General features: G+C 45.7%; 1 protein-coding gene across 2 annotated transcripts in view; it reads right to left on the reverse strand.

Moving 5' to 3' along the window:
* RAB6A (RAB6A, member RAS oncogene family) overlaps positions 1-20,441 on the reverse strand; it is a 42,483-nt gene that overhangs the window by 3,170 nt on the left and 18,872 nt on the right. Inside the window, exons 2-7 of one of the 2 annotated variants that reach the window (XM_015626713.3) lie at positions 14,484-14,542; positions 11,916-11,969; positions 10,213-10,318; positions 8,311-8,422; positions 7,518-7,611; positions 2,028-2,094 (exon numbers count right to left, since the gene is read on the reverse strand). In XM_015626713.3, coding sequence (XP_015482199.1) covers positions 2,028-2,094; positions 7,518-7,611; positions 8,311-8,422; positions 10,213-10,318; positions 11,916-11,969; positions 14,484-14,542 — 492 coding nt within the window. Of the gene's footprint in view, positions 1-2,027; positions 2,095-7,517; positions 7,612-8,310; positions 8,423-10,212; positions 10,319-10,385; positions 10,492-11,915; positions 11,970-14,483; positions 14,543-20,441 lie in introns of both variants that reach the window. The other variant, XM_015626719.2, reaches the window with a different exon arrangement.

Consider the following 20,441-nt stretch of genomic DNA (forward strand, 5'->3'; position numbering starts at 1 on the left):
TGAAATGCTCAGAAAAACCAGCTCCAAACCAAAGGTTTCTCACCTGCCTCTCCTGCCCTGGCACCAGCACATTAAATTTGCAGCAGAAACTATGTGAGACCCCAATGCTTGTCTCTTCCCAGCAATCCCACTGATCTCTTGCTGTGGGAATTTAAGATGCATGGATACACTGAAGGGTCTAATCACCCCCTTTGCAGAACCACAGAATCATTCAGGTTGGAAGAGCCTGCTGAGATCTTCAAGTCCACCTGCTTCCCCAGCACCGCCAAGGCCACCAGTATCTCATGTGCCCAAGTGCCACATCCACACTTTAAATTTAACACACATTTAAATCCCTCTGGGAGAGGGGGTTCCACCACTTCCCGGGCACCACCGCACATTGCTCTGGCCGTGCCATCCCGACCAATCCTTGCTCAACCTCTCCGCTGCCCCCAGCAGCCGGCAAAGCCCTGCCACCAGCCTGAATTCCCCCTTCCAGTGACAGCTGATGTCCCACAAGGTCACTGCAGAGCTGGCTGCTCACAACCTGCCTGTGATAAGCGACTCCCTCTGCAGCACTCCAATTCCCGGCGGACGCCGTACAGCTACAGCCTCCCGAAGCCTTTCCCAGGAGGGAAAGCTTTGAATGCTAATCCCCAGCTCAGAGCTGTTCACCACAAGTCTCCGGCATTCCCCTTATCAGAGAACACAGAGGCAAAGAGATCACACAGCTGGTACTTCCAGCTTATTCCTTTAGGGGGTTGAAGTTGCTTTTTAAAGAGGTTTGGAGAAAATAAACATGGAAATGGAGACAGAAGACCAGCAATTCATCTCCAATGTTTGGTCCATTTGGCTGATTTAAAGCTTGAAGTGTGTTTAAGCTGGAGATGCTTGACATGAGCCTTGCCAGCTTCATCTCAGAGCATGAATGGGTCGAGATCCTTGAACCCTCCATGTTCTGCAGAAGTGTCCCCGTTAATCCTAATGCAGCTGCCTGGGAGAGGATCCTATCCATCCCTGCTATCTGCAGGCTGCAGAATGCCCAATTCCCAGTGCCCTAAATGCACTCCCATTTAGAGACTGGTGATCAAACTCTCTGCCACAGCCCCTGCACTCTACACCCCCCCAATGAATAAAGATTGTTGCTCATTAACCTTTTGGGGACCTGCATAATGAAATATTTCTTATCACTCAAGTCCCTGTCACAAAAAGCTTGTGCCTCAGCAGCTGCAGTCCCCAGCTTCCCAAATCCTTTTTCTCCCCATGCATCAGATGCTCTCATAGAGTTCTGGTGTCAGGCTTGTCCCACTCCCACAGTTCCTGGGACTTCCTTCCTCAAAGGCACAATTTCTCCCCTATTTACCAGCTCCATGATCCCTGCTACAAATAAAACCAACGACCCTGGAAAAGCTGCTATTCCAAGCACACCCACCTGGCCAGGTCAGTGATTCCAGTGTAGCCATACTGCTTTCCAAGCCTTTTCCATCCCTCATGCTACCTTGCTTTCCCTTGGTTGAGACCAACCCCATCAGTTGAGTTGTCTCCCTCCCACCACAGAGATGCTGCCTGGGGTCCAGGCTGTGACAGGCTGCCCTGGGAGGTTATGGGACCTCCATCCTTGGAGATTTCCCAAGTTTCCCTGAATGAGACCTGGACAAACTGGCTCAGTTTGGGAGTCCTGCTTTGAGCAGGAGAGTCAGAGAAGGGGCCTTCAGAGGTCCCTTCCAGGACAGTTTTGTTTTGGATTCCGTCAGTCAGATCTGCAAGAGCCACAGGGGTTTTTGCTCAGACCTCTTTGCAGCTGTTTTCTCCCACCTTCCACACATTCAAACGCCAAGCAAAGAATCTTTCTGGATCACCACTCCTTCCCCTGCTGCCTCCACCCTCAACACCCCTGCTCCCAGCCTTCCAACCCACCAATCCTCCTTCCTCAGCTCGAAGATTACTTGCCCTATTCCCCCTCTTTTTGGGATGTCCACGAGCTGAGCGGGGGCTGCAGCAGATTTTCCTGTCCAGGGGAACGCCTGGCACAGGCACAGAAAGGATACTGTCTTCTCTACTTTTGTCTTGTGTGCTTTCCATCCCAGGCAAGGCAGCTGCCACGCGTCGGAAAAGCTGCAAAGAACCACACAGGGAACAGATGAAAACAACGGCTCCCCCCGGCTGAGACAGTTCAAACAATGATTCAACACATCCCCCAGCACTATTTACACTGCTCAGCTCCAAAATCCTGACACCAAATATAACCTTTATTCCTAGAAAAGGGCAGAGCACAGCTCTTGTTAGTGGAGATCAGGCAGCTGTGAGCAGCAAGCCTCCTGCACTGTCTCTGTAAATAGGATGGGTGGGATCCAGCATTTCACCTCACACCTGCCATGGATGTCCATGGACCCCAACAACCTTCCCCACGGCAGGTGGGAATTCGATTTTCACACCTCCCCAGAGGATTACAGAGGAGCATGGACACGCTGATGGAGGCAAACACACCATCCAGGAGCCTGTCACCACATCAGCTGAGCTGACACACGTGGAAGAGCGTCAAAGAATGGGATGTATGCAATGGATTTCTTCCAAGCCTCACTTATCTGTGCCTCAGGCTCCTATGAAACAAAGGAACACGCCCAAACCTAATCCCCATCTTTTGGTGCCCACTCCATGGTTATCCTATGTCCACATTCAGAGCATAAAGCACAGAATAAATGCATCCAAAGCCTCTCACTTGAACACCACCTCCAGTTTCCCAGCAAGATCTGATCTCCAAACTCTCCTCCTCCTTGAGAGAGGCGAGATGAAATGGGACCAATTCCTTCTCCTGCATCTCCTACATCTGCCCCTGAGGTTCAGACCTGTAATTCCCAGCACACAGCTTTTCCTCAGCCCTTTCTCTGGGTGGGGATCTTACAGATGTGCCCACTATTAATGCAGAAGTATTCCCCTGCATTCAGCTGCCTGTCCCCCGCTGCACAGGATGCTCTCCATCCATCACGTGTTCCCACTGCATCCCCGGAGCCGCGCGGGAGTCCCGGATCGCGTGCTGCGGGTCTGACGTCAGGCCTGGCGTGTTGTGTTCCATTACTGCACGTTTTCCTGCCTCTCCTCAAATGACACAAAGCTAAACCACTTATTCCCAGTGACCCACTTTCCACAGAAAACCCAGCCAAGCCACTGCCAGCCTGTTTACATCAGGAATGTGGGTACAAGCCCCGCGGGTCCCTGCCCAAGGGCTTTCCCCGCTTTGGCTGCCAGTGTCCCAGTGATGCTGCAGAGACAGCTGAGACGACTTTGTTGGCTTGAGAGCCCCCTCCAAGCTCACCATGAGCAAGCCCCCAGGTCTGTCTGGGATCTTTCTTGGCAGGAATCTGGCACACACTGAGCCAAGGATAAGTCTGAGAAGTCGGAACTTGATGCAACTCCCTAATTTCAGCCAATAATTCCGAAGTAAAAAAAGCTTAGTACACCACCCTCTGTGTTTCTGGGAACCTTGGCCATTAACCTGGACCTTCCGGCCTCCCAGAAAACCTCAGGGAAATCCTCATAGGCCAGCCAGGAAGTAGCAAAATTCCAGATGCTAAACTCTACCTAAACCAACAGCAGAAATGCCCACACAGAGGGAGGGTGAGGAATCTCTAAAAAATCCTCAGCTGATGGAACCAACTGGAATTCCTGCATTTAAACCACACTGCTGACAGAAAGGCTGTTTAAAATACAGTAATCCTTTCTTTACATTAAGACAAGGAATAAAATGATGTTTTTAGCAGTATTTCTCTCCTAAATTATCAGACTAAAAATAGGAATTTGGCAACTAAGAAAAATCAACTTTATTTCTTATTAACCTTCTGCTTATCAGCCCCAGCATATGTGAATAAATCCAATTAGGGAAACTTCCTGATGGTTGGAAAGCAGCCTTCCCACAGGGCCCTCCAAGCTTCCTGGTGCTGTCAGCCCCGAGCCAGTGTGTGTCTGTACACACATGTACATGTTTAAATGTTTGTGTGGGTATAAAAACACAAGTATTGATGAGCATCCAGGACTTTTTTCCCAAGGCGGGAGTTAAATGCAGCAGCTGAAAGACTAAAAGCCACACAAACTCTCTCTCAGAATTCAGCTCTGCAATCTGCTTCCTGATAGAAACTCTGGAAAAAAGCCTCATCTCTCACCATCAGATTCAAGTCATTTGCCAAACTGTGCCTTTTCTGCTACTCCAGCCAATAAATCCCAACAGATCAGGGTCACAAAGGACTGCAGGCACAAACCAGTGTTCAGCCACACTCCAGCAGCAATATGGAAAGGACAGGAGGATCACTGGCCAGATGGAAAAGCTGGGTAAGAAACCTGTTCCCCAGTGCAAGGCAAACAAAAATCTTTCCCTAATTCTTATTCTCTGCAACTCTGAGGATAATTCTTGCCCATCAGATGGATAAGAATCAGAAGACAGGAGAAAAAGCCCAGCTCTGTGAGAACAGGGTTACAGAGGGGCTGTGCTCAGAGAGCTGCTGCCGTGAGAAAGTTCTTCTGCCAAAGACCACATTCATCTCTTCCAGGGCCAGTGTGGAGCGTGCCAGGTACTGCTGGAGGGAGGAACCCAAGGGCTCTCCCTCCCCTCTCTTTCTACAAGACAGCAAAATGAACCCTGACATATTCTGGGCATGAAATCCACGGACTAACAATAAGATTCCCTGAAATACAGACTGCTGAGACAGAGCAGGAATCGCAAAGTCTTTGAAAGCTTATTCAGGGCTGACAGAATGAATCAGAGACTACAATTCTCTGCATTAAAAGGAGCAAGCTATCTACTTCTCTTCTCCAGCTTAAGGCTCCCCTGGCAGTCAGTCTTTGCAGGATCCAAAAAGCAATCTTTTCCCCTCTGCTGCATCAGTTTAACCCCACACTAACACTACCAGCACTTTAATTCCCCAATATCCACTCATTTTTCCTTCAAGACCGCCTGCCCAAAGCCAGAAGGACCTTGGGGACTGCAAACAGCTCTGCAGTCACAGATCCAACAGCACTCAGCACTGAGGTGCCATCCTCAGAGCTCTCCCCTTTCCCATTCCACAGGGAATGGCAGAAAAGGCCTGGCAGCAGCACGGTCCCCTCTGCTGCTTTGCTGGTGGAAGATCCTGGCACTGGAATAGCTGCTGTTGGAAGTACAGAGCATCTCACCTGCTGGGTCCCAGCACAAAGCCAGGCCCTCTGGATCTGCAGGACAGCTGCAGGGAGCACAGACCTGGAGGCAGTGCCCTTCCCTCAAATCCGTGCTGCCTTCCAGCAGAAAAGGATGAACCAGAAGCTAAAAGCAGCACCCAAGGACAAAAGTCCCCTGGACTCCCACTGATAAGAAGCAGCTGGAAAAATCACAGCCATTCCCTCCCCAAGCAGGCCAGGAAATTCAGCTGTTTCTGGATGAAAATTCTGTATGAAAATGAACTTAGGCAGCGATTGTTCTGCAGGATCAGAATATATTGTGGAGAGAAGTTATCAGTTATGGGAAGGTCAAATTTGCATTCAGCTTATTAAGGATTTTACACAGGTTATGGGAAGGGGATCCATTCTGCAGTTGTACTTTCCCATTTCACTGGGAGAGAATTTATTGCTATGTTACTAAAATAAATTCACACAATTTAATAGAGAAGCTGCAAGGAAACAGGGAACTAAGTGGTGGTATTAAAAGTCTTATCCTTTGATAACTGCTTAAACAGCTACTTATTAAACTAATAAAAAATGAGAGTTACAAGTATTCTAGTATAGAATATAGAATAGCTTTGAAATCCTTGAGCATCCCAGTCCACACCTGCAACACATAGATCAAAACCTCTAGGAAAAATCCATTTTTAATTCTTTTTGAATATCCACTCATGTCTTTGCACACCATCAAATCCTCAGGGCTCCAAGCTGGCCCTTAAAGCCACAACTCCCTCACAAGCTTGGCTAAAGAACCTCTGGAAATGTGGCAGGGCACAGAAACGCCCTCAAGGAAAGAAGGAGTGTAGAGCTTCATCATCATCATCACCACTCCTCTGAGTGAGGCAACTGCTCTCAGTGCACACCCCCAGGTCTAAGCACTCATTAAGGACTGCAGCACAGAATCCAAACCTTAATTACAAGGCAGCCTCTGTTGTGGCAGGATAATTGGGGGACCCTGGAAGCCAACACGTCCATGGTAGGTAATGCAGTGAAACAGCTCTGAGTTAACACTGCTATAATTATCCCATTATATAGGGAATCATTTTGCTACTTAGAGAAAAAGTCAAGGGACATTTTAATAGCAGACTCTTTAGTCCTGTCTAGAACATGAAGTGCTTTATAATCTTATTTCATTACTCCTGGTACCCTTCTGCATAGAAACCATTTGTGCAACTACATATATAATATATACATGGAATGTCATCCATAAATAAAGAATGGTTTGGGCTGGAAGGGACCTTAAAGCCACCCAGGGCCACCCCTGCCATGAGCAGAGACACTTTTCACTGTCCCAGGCTGCTCTAAGCCCTGTCCAGCCTGGCCTTGGACACTTCCAGGAATCCAGGGGCAGCCACAGCTTCTCTGGGTACCCTGTGCCAGGGCTTCACTATCCTCACAGGGAACAATTCCTTCCCAATATCCCATCTAACTCTGCCCTCTGGCAGTGGGAAGCCATTTCCTGTGTCCTGTCCCTTCAGGCCTTGTCCCCAGTCCCTCTCCAGCTCTCCTGGAGCCCCTTCAGGCCCTGCAAGGGGCTCTGAGCTCTCCCTGGAGCCTTCTCCTCTCCAGGTGAGCACCCCCAGCTCTCCCAGCCTGGCTCCAGAGCAGAGGGGCTCCAGCCCTGGAGCAGCTCCGGGGCCTCCTCTGGACTCTCTGCAGAAGCTCCAGCTCCTTCTCTTCCTGAGGGACAGGGAGCTAACACAGCATTCCATATGTGAATTCAGACACCCAAGAATTTATGTCTTCTCCAGGTCTGAATTTAAAGAGCAGCTCATCTCGGGACATAAACCCTCATTTTCCTGCAGTCTCATCAGTTCAAAAGACCTTTCACTGCTTTCCCCAATTCAAAAGCATCTACTAGAAATAGTAGATGTTTTGGACATGGAGCTCTGGCTGTCCAGAACCATTTTCTGTCACTTCCAGTGCTTTCCAACAGAGTGGGAATAGCAGTTGCTCTGTCTCCCTGTGCACTGGAAGCATTCTGAGCCATCATGCTCCTCCTTCAGTGGTTTGTTCAGTGAAACGAAATCACAAACAGTCCTCAGACCTGTGCTTCCCCAACTTGGTGTCTCACTGTCAATCTAAACAGCAAATCTGGATTATCAAAAACCCAGGAAGGTGTGATTCTGTACTCACAAAGCTTCTTCCATAACTCGTCTGTTATTTAAGGGGAAGGAAGTCCCAAATCATGTGATGCAAGGTCAGAGATCCTTCAGAACCTCAGCCAACAATTCAGTTCTGAGGTGTTGCTTGCTGCATGTGGACTACAATTCCCACTGGCTCCCTCTGCCAAGGCTTCCCAAGATCCACGGAAGTGCTCCTCCCACAAGGGTGTGTTAACAGCAGCCACTCACCTGTTTTACATTGTATCCTGCTTTTGCACTAGTTTCAATGAACATTACATTCAACTCTTTGGCTTTCCTTTCTCCTTCCTCAATGGACACTTGTCTGGGGAAGAAAACACTGAGTTAGGATAAAAATACCCAAACATAGACAAATACCTTAATAATTAAGATTTATCAAACCTTAAAAAAAAATCCCAAACCTCTAAGTGCTTTCCTGAAAGCACTGAAAGGTTTTTTTTTCCTGCATGGAATGTACCTGCTGTACAGGTATCATCACTTCACTTCCATGGCATACCTGGCTCCCAAAGCAGAATCAGCATTCCAGCAGAACAGCCAAGTGTTCACCCCCAAATCCCTGTCCAGGAAGCTGTGCTTTTATGTCTGAACAATTAGCAATCACAGTCCAAAAATAATCATCAAAACCAAACTGTTTTAACTCCAGGTGTAACCATTGCATATGGGAGGAATTCTGTCCCGCTTTTCCCTAGATATGTGTTCCACCCATTAAGCAGAACATTATCAAGAACAAATATTTGTAACCAGTTTATTCATTCACTGGTGTGAGCTGTAGGCAACAATCCCTTCTCTCCTGACATCTGTACAAGTTGGTGATGGTTTTTCAACTCATTCACAGCACTGTGGTGGAAATATGGCTTAGCCAAAAGAAAGAGAGTTTAAAATTGAAATTTCTCTAGTCACAGCCACCTCCAGAAAAAAAATACATTTAAATATACTCCTTAAAATAAGAGTTATCAGCAGCAGAGTAAGAAAAGCATCTGAAAGCTGGATTATTCCTCCATACCTCTTATCTGCTAGATCTGTTTTATTTCCCACCAGCATGATGATGACATCGCTGCCCCGTTCCGTTCTGACATCATCGATCCACTTTGTGGTTTGCTGGAAGGAGTTTACATCTATCAGAGAACAGTGGAGAGGGTTATCACTGCAGGTGTCCCTCACAGCTCACCAGGAAATACATCTGGACTCGGAAAGAAAAGCTCCATATTCTGTGGAGTCGGCGGAAGAGGGTGATGAAGAATCAGAGAGTGAAACCCTGAATCTCCCCCACTAAAGGACACGGATGCTCTGGCATTAATTTCAGAAGGGCAAGTGCTTCATTCATTACAGGTGGGTTCAAAGCCAGGGAGGGAACTGAGTCCATCTAGAACTTGGTTTTGACAGCGCCTAAAATGAAAAGTCTTATCACTGTGTTTTGGCCCCTTATTTTTTAGTTCGGCGTATTTTCTATAGGGAGTGGGGATTAATTTTTGTGCTCTACACTGCTCATGGCTTGTGCACCTACAGAGGTTCCTGCAGTTCCACTGCTGCTCAGAATCCTCAATCCCAGCGTTTTGTACGCTTGAATCAATCACTTTTTATTTTCTCTAGGGAATCCCAGGGTTATACAACACAGCAGCAACTCCCGTGGCACTGAACACTCGCCTTCAAAACGATTTCTAAATCTTTGCATAACACCAGAAGCTGAAATTTAACCTCTTCACAGGCACTTAATGCTACATCCTTAAAAGCTGCAAGGTAAGAATTCCAGACTGTGGGGTGCTTGAGAAGTTGCATCCCACAGGGAAAAAGGAGTTGGAGGGAAGCTGCCACAGAGCTCAGCATTTGCCAGTTAGTGACACAAAGAGCATCTGAGCAGCCAAAGCAGTTCCAGTACTTAAAAAGGGGGGGCCTCTGCAGCAGTTCTTGAAAAGTATTGATTTTTTTTTTTTTTTTTAATGGCTTCTACTGCAAAGTAATATATTGTGTGCTAGACAGCCAAGACTTGATCACTTGCCAGTTTTAATTCTCTTTACTGCTTGCCAATATTGAATTTGCTGGGTCAGGAAAAAATTCAGAGTTCACAGCTAACCTATAATTTTAGCTCAAAGGAAAGTTCCATTTTTAACAATTAGATCTTTTCCAGGTAAAGCCTCTATTCCTGGCTGTAATCTTCTAGTATATATAAATCAAAGGACAAGAACTTAAGCATTTGTGTAGAATAAGGCCATTGTTCTGAGTCAGTTCTGGTTTAGAACTGAAATTGTCTGAAGGTTTAGTTCCCCTAAAATAGAATTTCTGCTCTTTGTCAATGCAGGAACCGGTAAGTTAAGGGGTGTCTGAACTGAGGGGAGGGACAGAAGGAGCAGGGCTGAAGAAGCACTAATATTTTAGTTGACAAAAATGTACATACCTTAGTAAGAAATGAAAGAGCAATTGTTAAAGGGTAAGGGCTTAGTGGTAAGTTTTACATCTTGCAGCATGTGAGAGTGGCTGATTCCAAGGCAAATGTGATGTTAATGCGTTCTCCCCGCCAGCCCGTGCCCAGATTTCGTTTGGTGGGGGAGGGTGAATGAAGTGGAGCAAGCTACAAAAGTCTCCAAATTGAGAATTCAGATACCAATGGACACGAGGACCGAAAGTCACAGGTGATGTTATGACCAAAAGGCAGATGGAAGAGTGCAACAAGAGCAGGCAGGACTGGAGGACTGGAGAAAATGGGGTAGGGAAGGGTTAAAAAGGCGTTTGTGAGACATTTTATACATTACAACAGCAGCAACCACGGGGCTTGTGTAAGACAAGCAGAGAAACCACGTTTTTGTCATGCCAGGATGAAGCCCAAGCAGATGACGTGAGAGGACATGCAAAGCTAAGCTAGAGGATGAAAAGGGCAGAGTATTAGAAATGCAGAATTCCCCCCACTCACTTGTGATATCATAAACAACAACTGCAACAGTGGAGTCACGAATGTAGCTAGGAATCAAGCTCCTGAACCGCTCTTGACCTGCTGTGTCCCATAATTGCAACCGTACCTAACAAAATCAGTCAAACAAGCAAGAAAAATAAGAAAAAAGGTCAAACCCAGTGCAAAATACCTACTTGTGATATCGTAAACTACTACAGCAGCGGCAGAGTCACGGATGTAACTGGGAATGAGGCTACGGAAACGTTCCTGACCCGCAGTATCCCACAGCTGCAACCTGATCTGTGGGTGGGAGAAAATTAAAAAAGCCAAACTGCCACTAAAAAGAAAAGAGTAAAGAAATGTTTTACTTTTTTCCAAAAAAGCTAAATAAAAAGGATAAACTCATGCAGGAGGTGCCTGGGGACTGGGAGCAGCAGGACACTGTCTCCTTACAGCAATCTTTCCCCAGGGGTAATAGCCAGACTGGGGGGGTGCAGCTTCCCAAAAAATGCTTCCCTTCCAAAAGGGGAGGAGTGGAATGGCTCAGCTTCCAAACTCAGAGGACCAACAAGAAAGCTACAGCTGAAGTGTTGGAATCATCACCCCTGGAAATGATCAGAAGTGTGTGGATGTGGCACTTGGGGACGTGGCTTAGTGGTGGCTTTGGCAGTGCTGGGGAATGGTTGGCCTTGATCTTGGAGGGCTTTTCCAGCCTCTGTGATTCTGTGAAATGTTCACCTGCAGTTCTCCCTACACGACAGATTCATGCTCTGCTCTCCTTCCTCAGGACTCACACAGGCAACCTCCAGCAGCATGAAGGATGGTTGCTGGTGGAAAAACTGGGAAAGCTACTCATGTCAAGCTTTTTGAGGATAAAATGCTCGTTGTAACTCTAAACTGCAAAGTAACATGCACAGAGAGGCTGAACAGCTCTTACCAGCAAGGTTCTGGAAGAAAAGGTAAGACACACTAAAAGCAACGTTTATGGCAAGGTGTGCAAGAGCCAGTTTGGCCATGGAAAGCACATTTCATCCCTCATGCTCTTTCCATGCAATCCCATTTACTGGGGGTTTATCCAACCCCACTTACTGAGAGTTTATCCAGTACCACAAGCTTCTGCAGCACTGCAGTTTTGATTCTGTAAATAGCTCAACTGAGGCTGAATTTCTTAATTAAGAATCTGAGCTCATTTGAAATCACAGCTTTGCTTGCACAGAGGAGTGATTTCATTTGATGAGCTAAAACTGCACCAAGCAAGGAAACGAGTCTCATTTATGAACTCATCAGGGACCACCTTCTTTTTAAACAAGGAGCATTAAGAAGATGGAGCCAGCTATTAACTGGCCACATCTGGCAATTTGTGCTTTACCTTTCTGTCTTGTGGCATCAAAAGCTGAAGGGGTTAAGCATGGTTCCCCTTTCTCCAGATTCCCACCATCATTCACCTCTCAAATTATCTGTACCACCTCTCCCTTCACAGAGGATGACACTAAAGCACCTTGTGCCACTCCCAAACTGCACCTGAGAGCCCTGCACACACAAACCAAATGATGATTTCCCATCCCCACTGCTGTGTCTCCACAGCACTTGTCAGCCTGGAAGCAGCTGGGAGATGAAGGCTCAGCCTGTGCTTCTGAGTGATCTCAGAAGTGTGGGCTGCACAAAACCAGATGCTGGTCCTCATTCCTACTGTTCACAGAGAGAAGCAACAAAATCTTACTCACTGTTCGATCCTCCAAGTACATGGTTTTCGATAAGAAGTCAATGCCAATTGTTGCCTGTAAAGAGATGAGAAAACCAAGAGCTCTTAAAAAAATGTCAGAACACCTGCAGTGGTTTTTAGGGGAGCAGCAGCAGCTGCAAGAAAAACAGGTTGGGTTTCTAGTTCTTAAGATATAGCTTGATCCAACAGGCAATTTGTTTAATATATCCACATCTAGAACAGTTCCTTAAAGCACAAAAGGTTTGAAGCTTGACTTCAGTTCATGCATATTGACAGCTTAATCCACACATTTATTTGGGTAGCAGCAGGGGTTTTTATGCATGTGACAAATGGGTGTTCCCCAGGTCAACCAGGATATGTGGGCACACTGTCTTCTTCCCAACTGCCAATATCTCTGTGGATCTTCACTTTTCCAGGCAGATTAAGGCAGACATCTACATGATCCCTAACAACCACTAAAACTTGGTTCATCCTAAAGCAGCACCCAAACTTCCTGACACCAGTGGGAGCTTCCTGGAGAACATCTAAATGGCAGTGGGAAGCCATTCTCTCTGTCCTGTCCCTCTATCCCTTGTCCCAAGTCCCTCTCCAGCTCTTCTGCAGCCCCTTTAGGCACTGGAGAGAGCTCTGAGCTCTCCCTGGAGCCTTCTCCTCTGCCAGCCTGTCCTACCACAACACAGGGAAGCAGCAGCATCAAGGACTGGACTCCAGCACGCTCTTTATACCAGACTTTTACTAAAATAGATCTTCTATGATATGACATGTGACATGTGAGGCCACAGCACAAAGGAAATCATTCCCAGCATATCCATGGAGGGGAATCACTCCTTGTAAAATAAATCCCTCCAACCACAAGGTTTTATTGCAGGTGTTTGGGTTTCTGACACAGTACAGCAAGTTCTTACTGATAAGACAGAGGGACACAGCTGAATTCCTCTCATCCAACAGTGAGCAAAAGGAATCCAATGCACCGCACGGATTTTATTAAATGGCAGCTTGCTATTTTTAACAGCTGAACATAAAAACCCCCTGTTCAAATGATAGGTTTCAGAAAAATATGCATTCAAAAGCTGCCAGAAACGTCCAGAACAAGCAAATTGTCCCTGAACTCACCTCCCGCTCCAGTTACCCATGATCAGGGTATGATGTGCATCGAATACTGGGCTCTCAGTGGTCTCTAGATAATCCTGGTATCCAAAAATGTCTGGTTTGGGTTGACACCAACAGGCAGTGTGATTTTGGCCAAATTCCTGGAGCTTTTGTGACTGATTCCTTCTTCCAGCTACAGCACAGTAGGAGGTACGGCCCCACCTCAGTCACAACTCCAGGAAAACCAAGGGGTTTGGATGAATGGCTCTGACCCAAATCCATTAACACCCAAACCGGGCAGGCAGCACTGATGCCTAAATCCAAATCATCTTGGAAGCCCTTATGATTTCTCACTGTTGTAAGTGCCACTGACTGATTTTGCAATCATTTAATGTATTACATCAGACCACCCTTCCATGGTGACACCCCTATTACCCTACAGCACACAGGCTCAAACCTCCTTAAGGAAGAACCGGGACACAAACTCCATGAGGAAAAGGAGCAGTCCTAAAAGAAAAACACTGTGGGGGGAAAAAAATCCCAGCTTCAATAAAAGAACTGCCTTCAATGTCCATGTAATTACAGTGGGAGGAATCTGTGAGGATGTTTGCTGCCTCGGGAGCAGTGACGTGTGCTCCAGCCCTCCCACACCATGGAAGCGTGGCTCTTCCCACAGTTCAGGGAGAACTTCCCAGCTCGTTTTTTCTGGCAGCAGCAAGCAGGAATTGCTGAAGGAGGCAGGAGGGGAAGCTCCCAATTCAATGAGATCCTTGGGCAGACACTGAGGAACAGGAGAACCACAACGTTTTCCCTTTTATTTTTTTTCTATTTCCTCTTCCCACCCCCTAAAAAACTTTCCCAGGCACCAGGGAACAGATTTTTCTCAGTTTTGTGTATCCAGAACATCACCAGCTGCAACCAAGTCATGAAACATGCTCTGCTTGGAGGAGACATCCTTCATGAAACTGAAGTACTTTTATATCTCTCCACATTTTGAGCTCATGCTAAATTCTGGGAGTGGGCAATACTGACTATTCTCCTAAACTACACAGTGCTAATTTGTGAAATTGCTTTCTAATTATCCTAAATTTTCCTTTTTTTTTTTACATTTTTTATTATTTTCTAGCTTGTGTCAACTTGTTTAAAAGAGCTGGGTGCCTCTTATGTTATCCACACACAAGGATTAGATCTGTGATGGTCTGGTAAAAAATGGCAGGGGAAAAAAAAAAAAAATCTCTTATTCCCTGGCTGTGCCTTGGGTATTCCTTTAGAAGCACAGCTAATCCTGCTGCAAGCAGCAAGTAAACTCCTGGAGCAAAATCCAACCCAGAAGTGCCACTCTGGCAGGTGATTAAAATAAAGATTTTACAACTGGGAATTCCACGGTCAGTGCCCCAACTCTAACGGAAAGACTTTTCCTGCAATGGAAGACATGGCAGCAGAGGAGTCTTACACAAGACCAAAATATGGGTTCATTTACCTGGTAGGTGTTGTCAAAGCTGTCATACATGAACCTGGTGATCAAGGAAGTCTTCCCCACTAAAAGAAGAAAAAAAACCAACCATGGATTCAAGAACCAATTTCAGACCAAGTTTTAAGCAAATGATTTAAAAATGGTTTATTGTGTCCAACAGATCCATCTTGAGCACCTAGGACAAGAGCAGTTATTTGACTTTACAATTGCAAAGTCTTTTTTTTTTTCTTTTTTTTTTTCCTGTATCATTCCCAAGCATCAGTTTTACTCTTAAATATTTTTGATTTGAGGTGAAAATTAATTTCATTGCTCTGTTTTCTACCAAGTCATTCAGTGATTTTAGTTGAACTGGTTTAATTTAACAGCCCCTATAACCAATTATTAGCAACAAAAAGCTCTTCTCACTCATAAAAAAAAATATGTGACTTACTTTCAGACCCCATTATCCTCACAACATTTATTTTCTATTCCTGTAAGACCAACAACACAGCAGAGCTGGGCCAAAGCCTAACTCATAATTTACAGGCTTTTTCCTTCTCCTACATCCTCACCTGGAGGGATCAGCAAGATACACAGAACTGGAACATCTCCAGCTGCCTCATTTTGATGTGCACAAATCCTCTCCATTGTAGGCCAGTTCCATTTAGCCCTGAAGTTACTCAGGGCTGCATCATCACCTCCCAGTGTTTTTTCCCACTTCCTTGTAGCTGGAATTTGCCATCTCCCAGTGGCAGAGGAGAGGAGTTGTGTGACTTGCATTGAACACCAAACACTGCATGTGCAGATAAAAGGTAAGAAAGAGAGCTTGGGGCAGAACTTGTGTTGTCCAAGCAGTATTCCAAGGATTTTAGTTCTTTACTAGGTGACCATCCAGTGAACACAGATTAAGGCAAGATAAAGGTCCCTTCCACCCCAAACCATTCTGTGATTTCTAGGGTGAGTTTTGGGGTTTTTGTTTGTTTGTTTTAGATCTTAATGTAAGAGTGTCACCAAAATCTCCAGTATCCCAATCAAGCAGCATTTTCATCTTCAGTTATGTCTGAGAAAGGGCTAAACAAACAGGAACCCAGCAGACAGCCTCAGAGAGATGAGATTTTCCCACGTCAAAATCTGAATTCCCATGTGAATTTCTAACATATTCTGCTCTGGAGGCAGAATCAGGTTTCCCACAAAGTTAAAAAACTGCATTCATAAATGTAGAGCAAATATTCCCTTCACTGAGTAGGTTTTCAGAAGCAGCACATCCCAGATGAGAAAAATTCCTGAATCCCTTACTCAGATTTGTCCCATGGATGTGCTGAACAGCTCGAGCTGGTGAAGGACAAACAGCCACGAGCTGCTGTGAGGGGAGAAGGGATTCATTCCAGACCCAGTGCCAATCCTCAGGAGACACAGACAAGCAAACCAAATCCCTTCCCACTGCACACAGGCTGAATCCTGGGAATTGATTTGCAGCATCACAAACAAGCTGGTTTTCCTCACGTGGTCACTGATGCAAACAGCCACATTTAAGTCTTCACAGATCCAATCTCACCCAGGAAATTATTTGCTTTGGTAACTCACAACCCCTGAAGGACAATGAAGTGTTCCAGAAAATTTTTCCCTTCTGAGTGACATCTTGGACAGGATTTGTCCACAAATCATAAAATATGAAAATATTCTGCTTATTCCTGGAACCTCCCTACCCCACCCTCATTCGTTTCACAAAAAGAAGGGAAAATAAGGTGCTGCTTTGCTTGTTTATATTTAAATATCTGCTTCAACCAGCATTTGGAGACAGCATCCTAATGGACTTAGTTCCAAGACATTTCTTCTCTGAAAAGACCCAGGTTTATGTTGACAGGCACCAGATCAAGATGGTATTAACACCAAATGCTCACAGTTTTAATTCCATGAATACTGAGGCATTGCCATTCCTCCTTTTAAAAAATCCAAACTGACTCCTTTTAGAAATCCTGGCAGGAAAGAAAGCCCACAGCTCCCACTGTATCTCTAATTTCTATTCCGCCTTGCTGGCCGTATGTTTCTCGAATTCTCAGAAGGCATTAATTTGGGAGTGATTGCAAGCAAGGGAGAGGACAGATTCAGAATTCAAATTCATCTTGGAAAACGCCAAAATGACCTCAGGAGGCAAATGAAGCTCAGCAGGGAGAAGCAGAACATGGTAATACATGGAGACAAGAACAACCAGCTGCTTAAAATCCAGATGGGAAACAACTGGATACGTAATCCAGGGGTTACAGCCCAAGGAAGAGATAAGACACTCAAGACTTCATCTTTGTTTCATTAAGATGTTGGTTTGGGGTTTTTTTTTAAATCTAGTGAGTTAATTTAATCTCTTGGAAAAATTTCCACACACAAGTACATCCAGGGCAGCATTAGTCAGCAGTGCAATATCCTTTAGGCCAAAATATTCCTGGTATGCTGCTGGAACAACTCCAAGAAAAAGGTCAACATCACATCCTTGGAGGGACAGAGGTGGGGGAGGAAATGCTGCGAATGGGGTTTGACTGGACACACTGGCAGCTCAGGGAAAGTCTCAAACAATTCAGGAGCTGAGAAGGAACTTTTTGGCAAAAAAACAGGCAGCATGTGGAGTTCAGTTTCAGCTGAAAGGTGAGGGACAAAAGTGACTTACTGCTCAGGAAAAGTTGTCTCCAGCCACTTTGCCCTCTGTAGATCAAGGTCTAACAGCAAAAAGCTAAGTCCAACCACAATCTGAGCAGGAAGGGCACAGAACTGGGAAACTGAGGCAATTAAACTTCAAAATAACTTATTCAGCTGGGCAGTGGATTCTCCTCCCTTCCTTGGCATGCAGAGTAGTCAGATGTCATTCCACTCTAGGAATTTACACCCAAGGCATCCAAGAATCTTTTGAAAAGGAGGGAAGCCAAGTAAATAAGTGATAAACCAAAGAAACCATTTGTTTCAACACTGAACCTGAAGGCCAGCTCTGGACATTTTTCTGTCATGCAGAGGCTGAACGATGGATTCATCAGAGAAGTTCTTGGCTCCCTCCAACTTTCCATCCAACAAAAGCTCCACATCAAACAGCTCCTAATCAAACAGTTGTGCCTCAGACACCATTGCTTAAGTGATTGCTGTGACTATAAAATCCTATAAGGTTTTGGGTTGGAAAGGACCTTGAAGATGAGCTCATTCCAGCTCCCTGCCATGGCAGGGACATCTCCCACTATCCCAAGTTGCTCCACGCCCCATCCAACCTGGCCTTGGACACTTCCAAGGATCCAGGGCAGCTGCCACAGCTGCTCTGTGCACCCTGAGCCAGGGCCTGCCCACCCTCACAGGGAACAATTCCTTCCCAATATCCCATTCTAACCCTGCCCTCTGGCAGTGGGAAGCCATTCCCTGTGTCCTGTCCCTCCAGGCCTTGTTCTCAGTCCCTCTCCAGCTCTCCTGGAGCCCCTTCAGGCCCTGCAAGGGGCTCTGAGCTCTCCCTGGAGCTTTCTCCTCTCCAGGTGAGCACCCCCAGTTCTCCCAGCCTGGCTCTAGAGCAGAGGGGCTCCAGCCCTGGGAAGACCTTCTGTAATCTAATTATCCATGTACACTTCTGAAGGGGTCCAGCTCCAACAGGAATTTTTAAGCTCAGATCTGACTTGCTCAGATGGTTTCTTCGCTGGATCAGTTCTGGAAGACTCTGGACCTGGTGGTTCCTGCATCATGAAGTGGCTGCTCACCCCATCCACATGAATTCTGGAATGCTGCAGTGTTTCCATATGTTCTGGGACAAGAAGAAGTTGTCTGTTCTGACATGTAATATTAGGAAACTCCTAAAAGGAAAGGTTTGATCACTGGTTCAGCACAGAAACCAGCAGATGCCCAAACACCAACACCCTCCTGAATCAGCATCTGAATTGTGGCAGCAAACAGCCAAGTGCCCAAAGATGACTGAGTTACAAGATAGCACAGTTGTGAAGTTCCTATCAGTGGAATTGCCGTGAACCAGGAGGGGCTAAATTCCAAATCTTCAGCTCATGGAGTCACCCTGATCGATCCTCTTTGTTTGGGAGCCTCCAGCCACTGCCTGGCAGGGATTTCACAGTGAGAATTCAGCTGCAAGATGGAATCAATACGCTGATCTCGTGCTTCCAGCCACTTTGATCCGACAGCGGCCGCTGGAGAGATTCCAAGGTCGTTCCATCTGATTCTTGCAGGCTGCCTTTTCCCTGCTCCTGGGGAGGTTTGTGTGTCCAGCAGCAGCCCCCAGTAGTGACACTGATTAATGGTGGGCTCCCACGGCTCCCGGTGCCGGCGCGTGCGGAACGGCTGCGCTGTGCCGGCCACTCTAACGAGGCACTGGGGAGGAAGGCACAGACCCATTAGATAACACAAATCACCTCCCTGCCAGCACTGGATTAGAAGGTCATTTGTTGCCAGAGTCTGCAAAGGGCTCAGGCACCAGCCAGGAGTGACCTGCAAGGAAAAGTAATTGGGATTGTGCCACTTGGACTGCGTGATGCACGAGGAGCAGGTCTGACATCCCCCTCGTTTTCTTCGGTGTATCACACTAGAGATTCACATCTTGTCCAAGGATTCTTCTGGAGAAGTCACATTTAAATTGCTGACTTCAGCCTAGTGGTTGTTTAGAACTTTCAAATCATCAGCAATCAGGAAAAAATCCCCAAGAAACAGCTTGAAAGCAAAATAACCTTAAAAGTAATCAACACATCCAGCCTATTCAACTGGAAAACTGCACTTGGCCTCTCCCAGCTCTCAGAAGCAGCCTTGGCTAAGAGATCCAACCTGCTGAAACCCAGAGGTAAAGGGAGGAAGATGAGGAAAACCTTCTCCTCATGTAAGGAGATAACTCACAGTGTAATCCCAAAATTTCACCTGCCCTTTGCATGACTCCTTTCAGACTTGATTGAAGGACAAACCCCAGTGACACTATAACTTTCTTTCACAGATAAACTCACCTCAAAATCTTCACTGGAATTATTTTGCAGGAAAAAAACAACCCAGGGCACCAAAAGGAAAAGCACTGCTAAGAATGATATATTGAATTATGAATGCCTCAAAACCATTTTTAGATTTGTGTTTAAAAAGAAGCCCCAAAAGGAAGATGCACAGAGTTGACTTTAAATGATCTGCATCAGCCAGTAAGAATATTTTTAACTATGCCATTCCCAGCAGTGGAAACAGAAATGCTGTATTAAAGTGATTAAAGCAGCTTCTTTAAAAAATAATAAAAAACATTCCCCATCCTCCTCTGCTCTTTGCTGTCAAACTATGGAAATTTCACCTGGTTCCCTCACAGCAAGAAACAAAACCCATTCATTATCCAAAGGCACTGACAGAGCCAGCAGACTGCATTCATCCAAGGAATTCTCAGTCAGGTGAAGTTTATCCCAGTCACAGAGAAGAACTTGGAGGATGGAATCCAGTCTTGTCCCAAGGAACAGAGGTCTCATCTCTTTGCTCTAATTAAAGTATTTTTCTACCCTGATTTTTTTTCCCTATTGATTCCACTCTTGCTCTACTGTCAAACCTATTTTATTCTGCCATTTCTTTCCTGATGGCAGATGAGATCAGACCAAAGGACCACCTGAGCCAATTCCTTACAGTTTTATGTTCTCAATAATTTTTTTTTAAAATCAAGAAAAAATAAAATTAGTAGAAAGCTCGCAAAATAAAAACCTTGAAATCCATGCATGGACACCCTCTAATTAATATAAACCAAATGGTTCAAACAGCCCCTTTTAAGATCATTTATTCCCAGCCTAGTTCAAGGTCTAGGTTATAAATTAGACTGTGGTCCTATTATACAAATTTCTTTAAGAAGAAATTTAAGATTCTGCTTAGTAAGTTAACGTAGAATATCCAGAGAGTTAAGGGAAACAAGACCCAGAAAAACATGGAACAATTTAGGTTTGTTTTATATAGTTTTTGTAATTCAGGAGATGCTCCATCATTTTCTACCTAATATATTTCATTCCTCCCAGG

Source organism: Parus major, chromosome 1 (genome assembly GCF_001522545.3).
Source record: "Parus major isolate Abel chromosome 1, Parus_major1.1, whole genome shotgun sequence".
NCBI lineage: Eukaryota > Metazoa > Chordata > Aves > Passeriformes > Paridae > Parus > Parus major.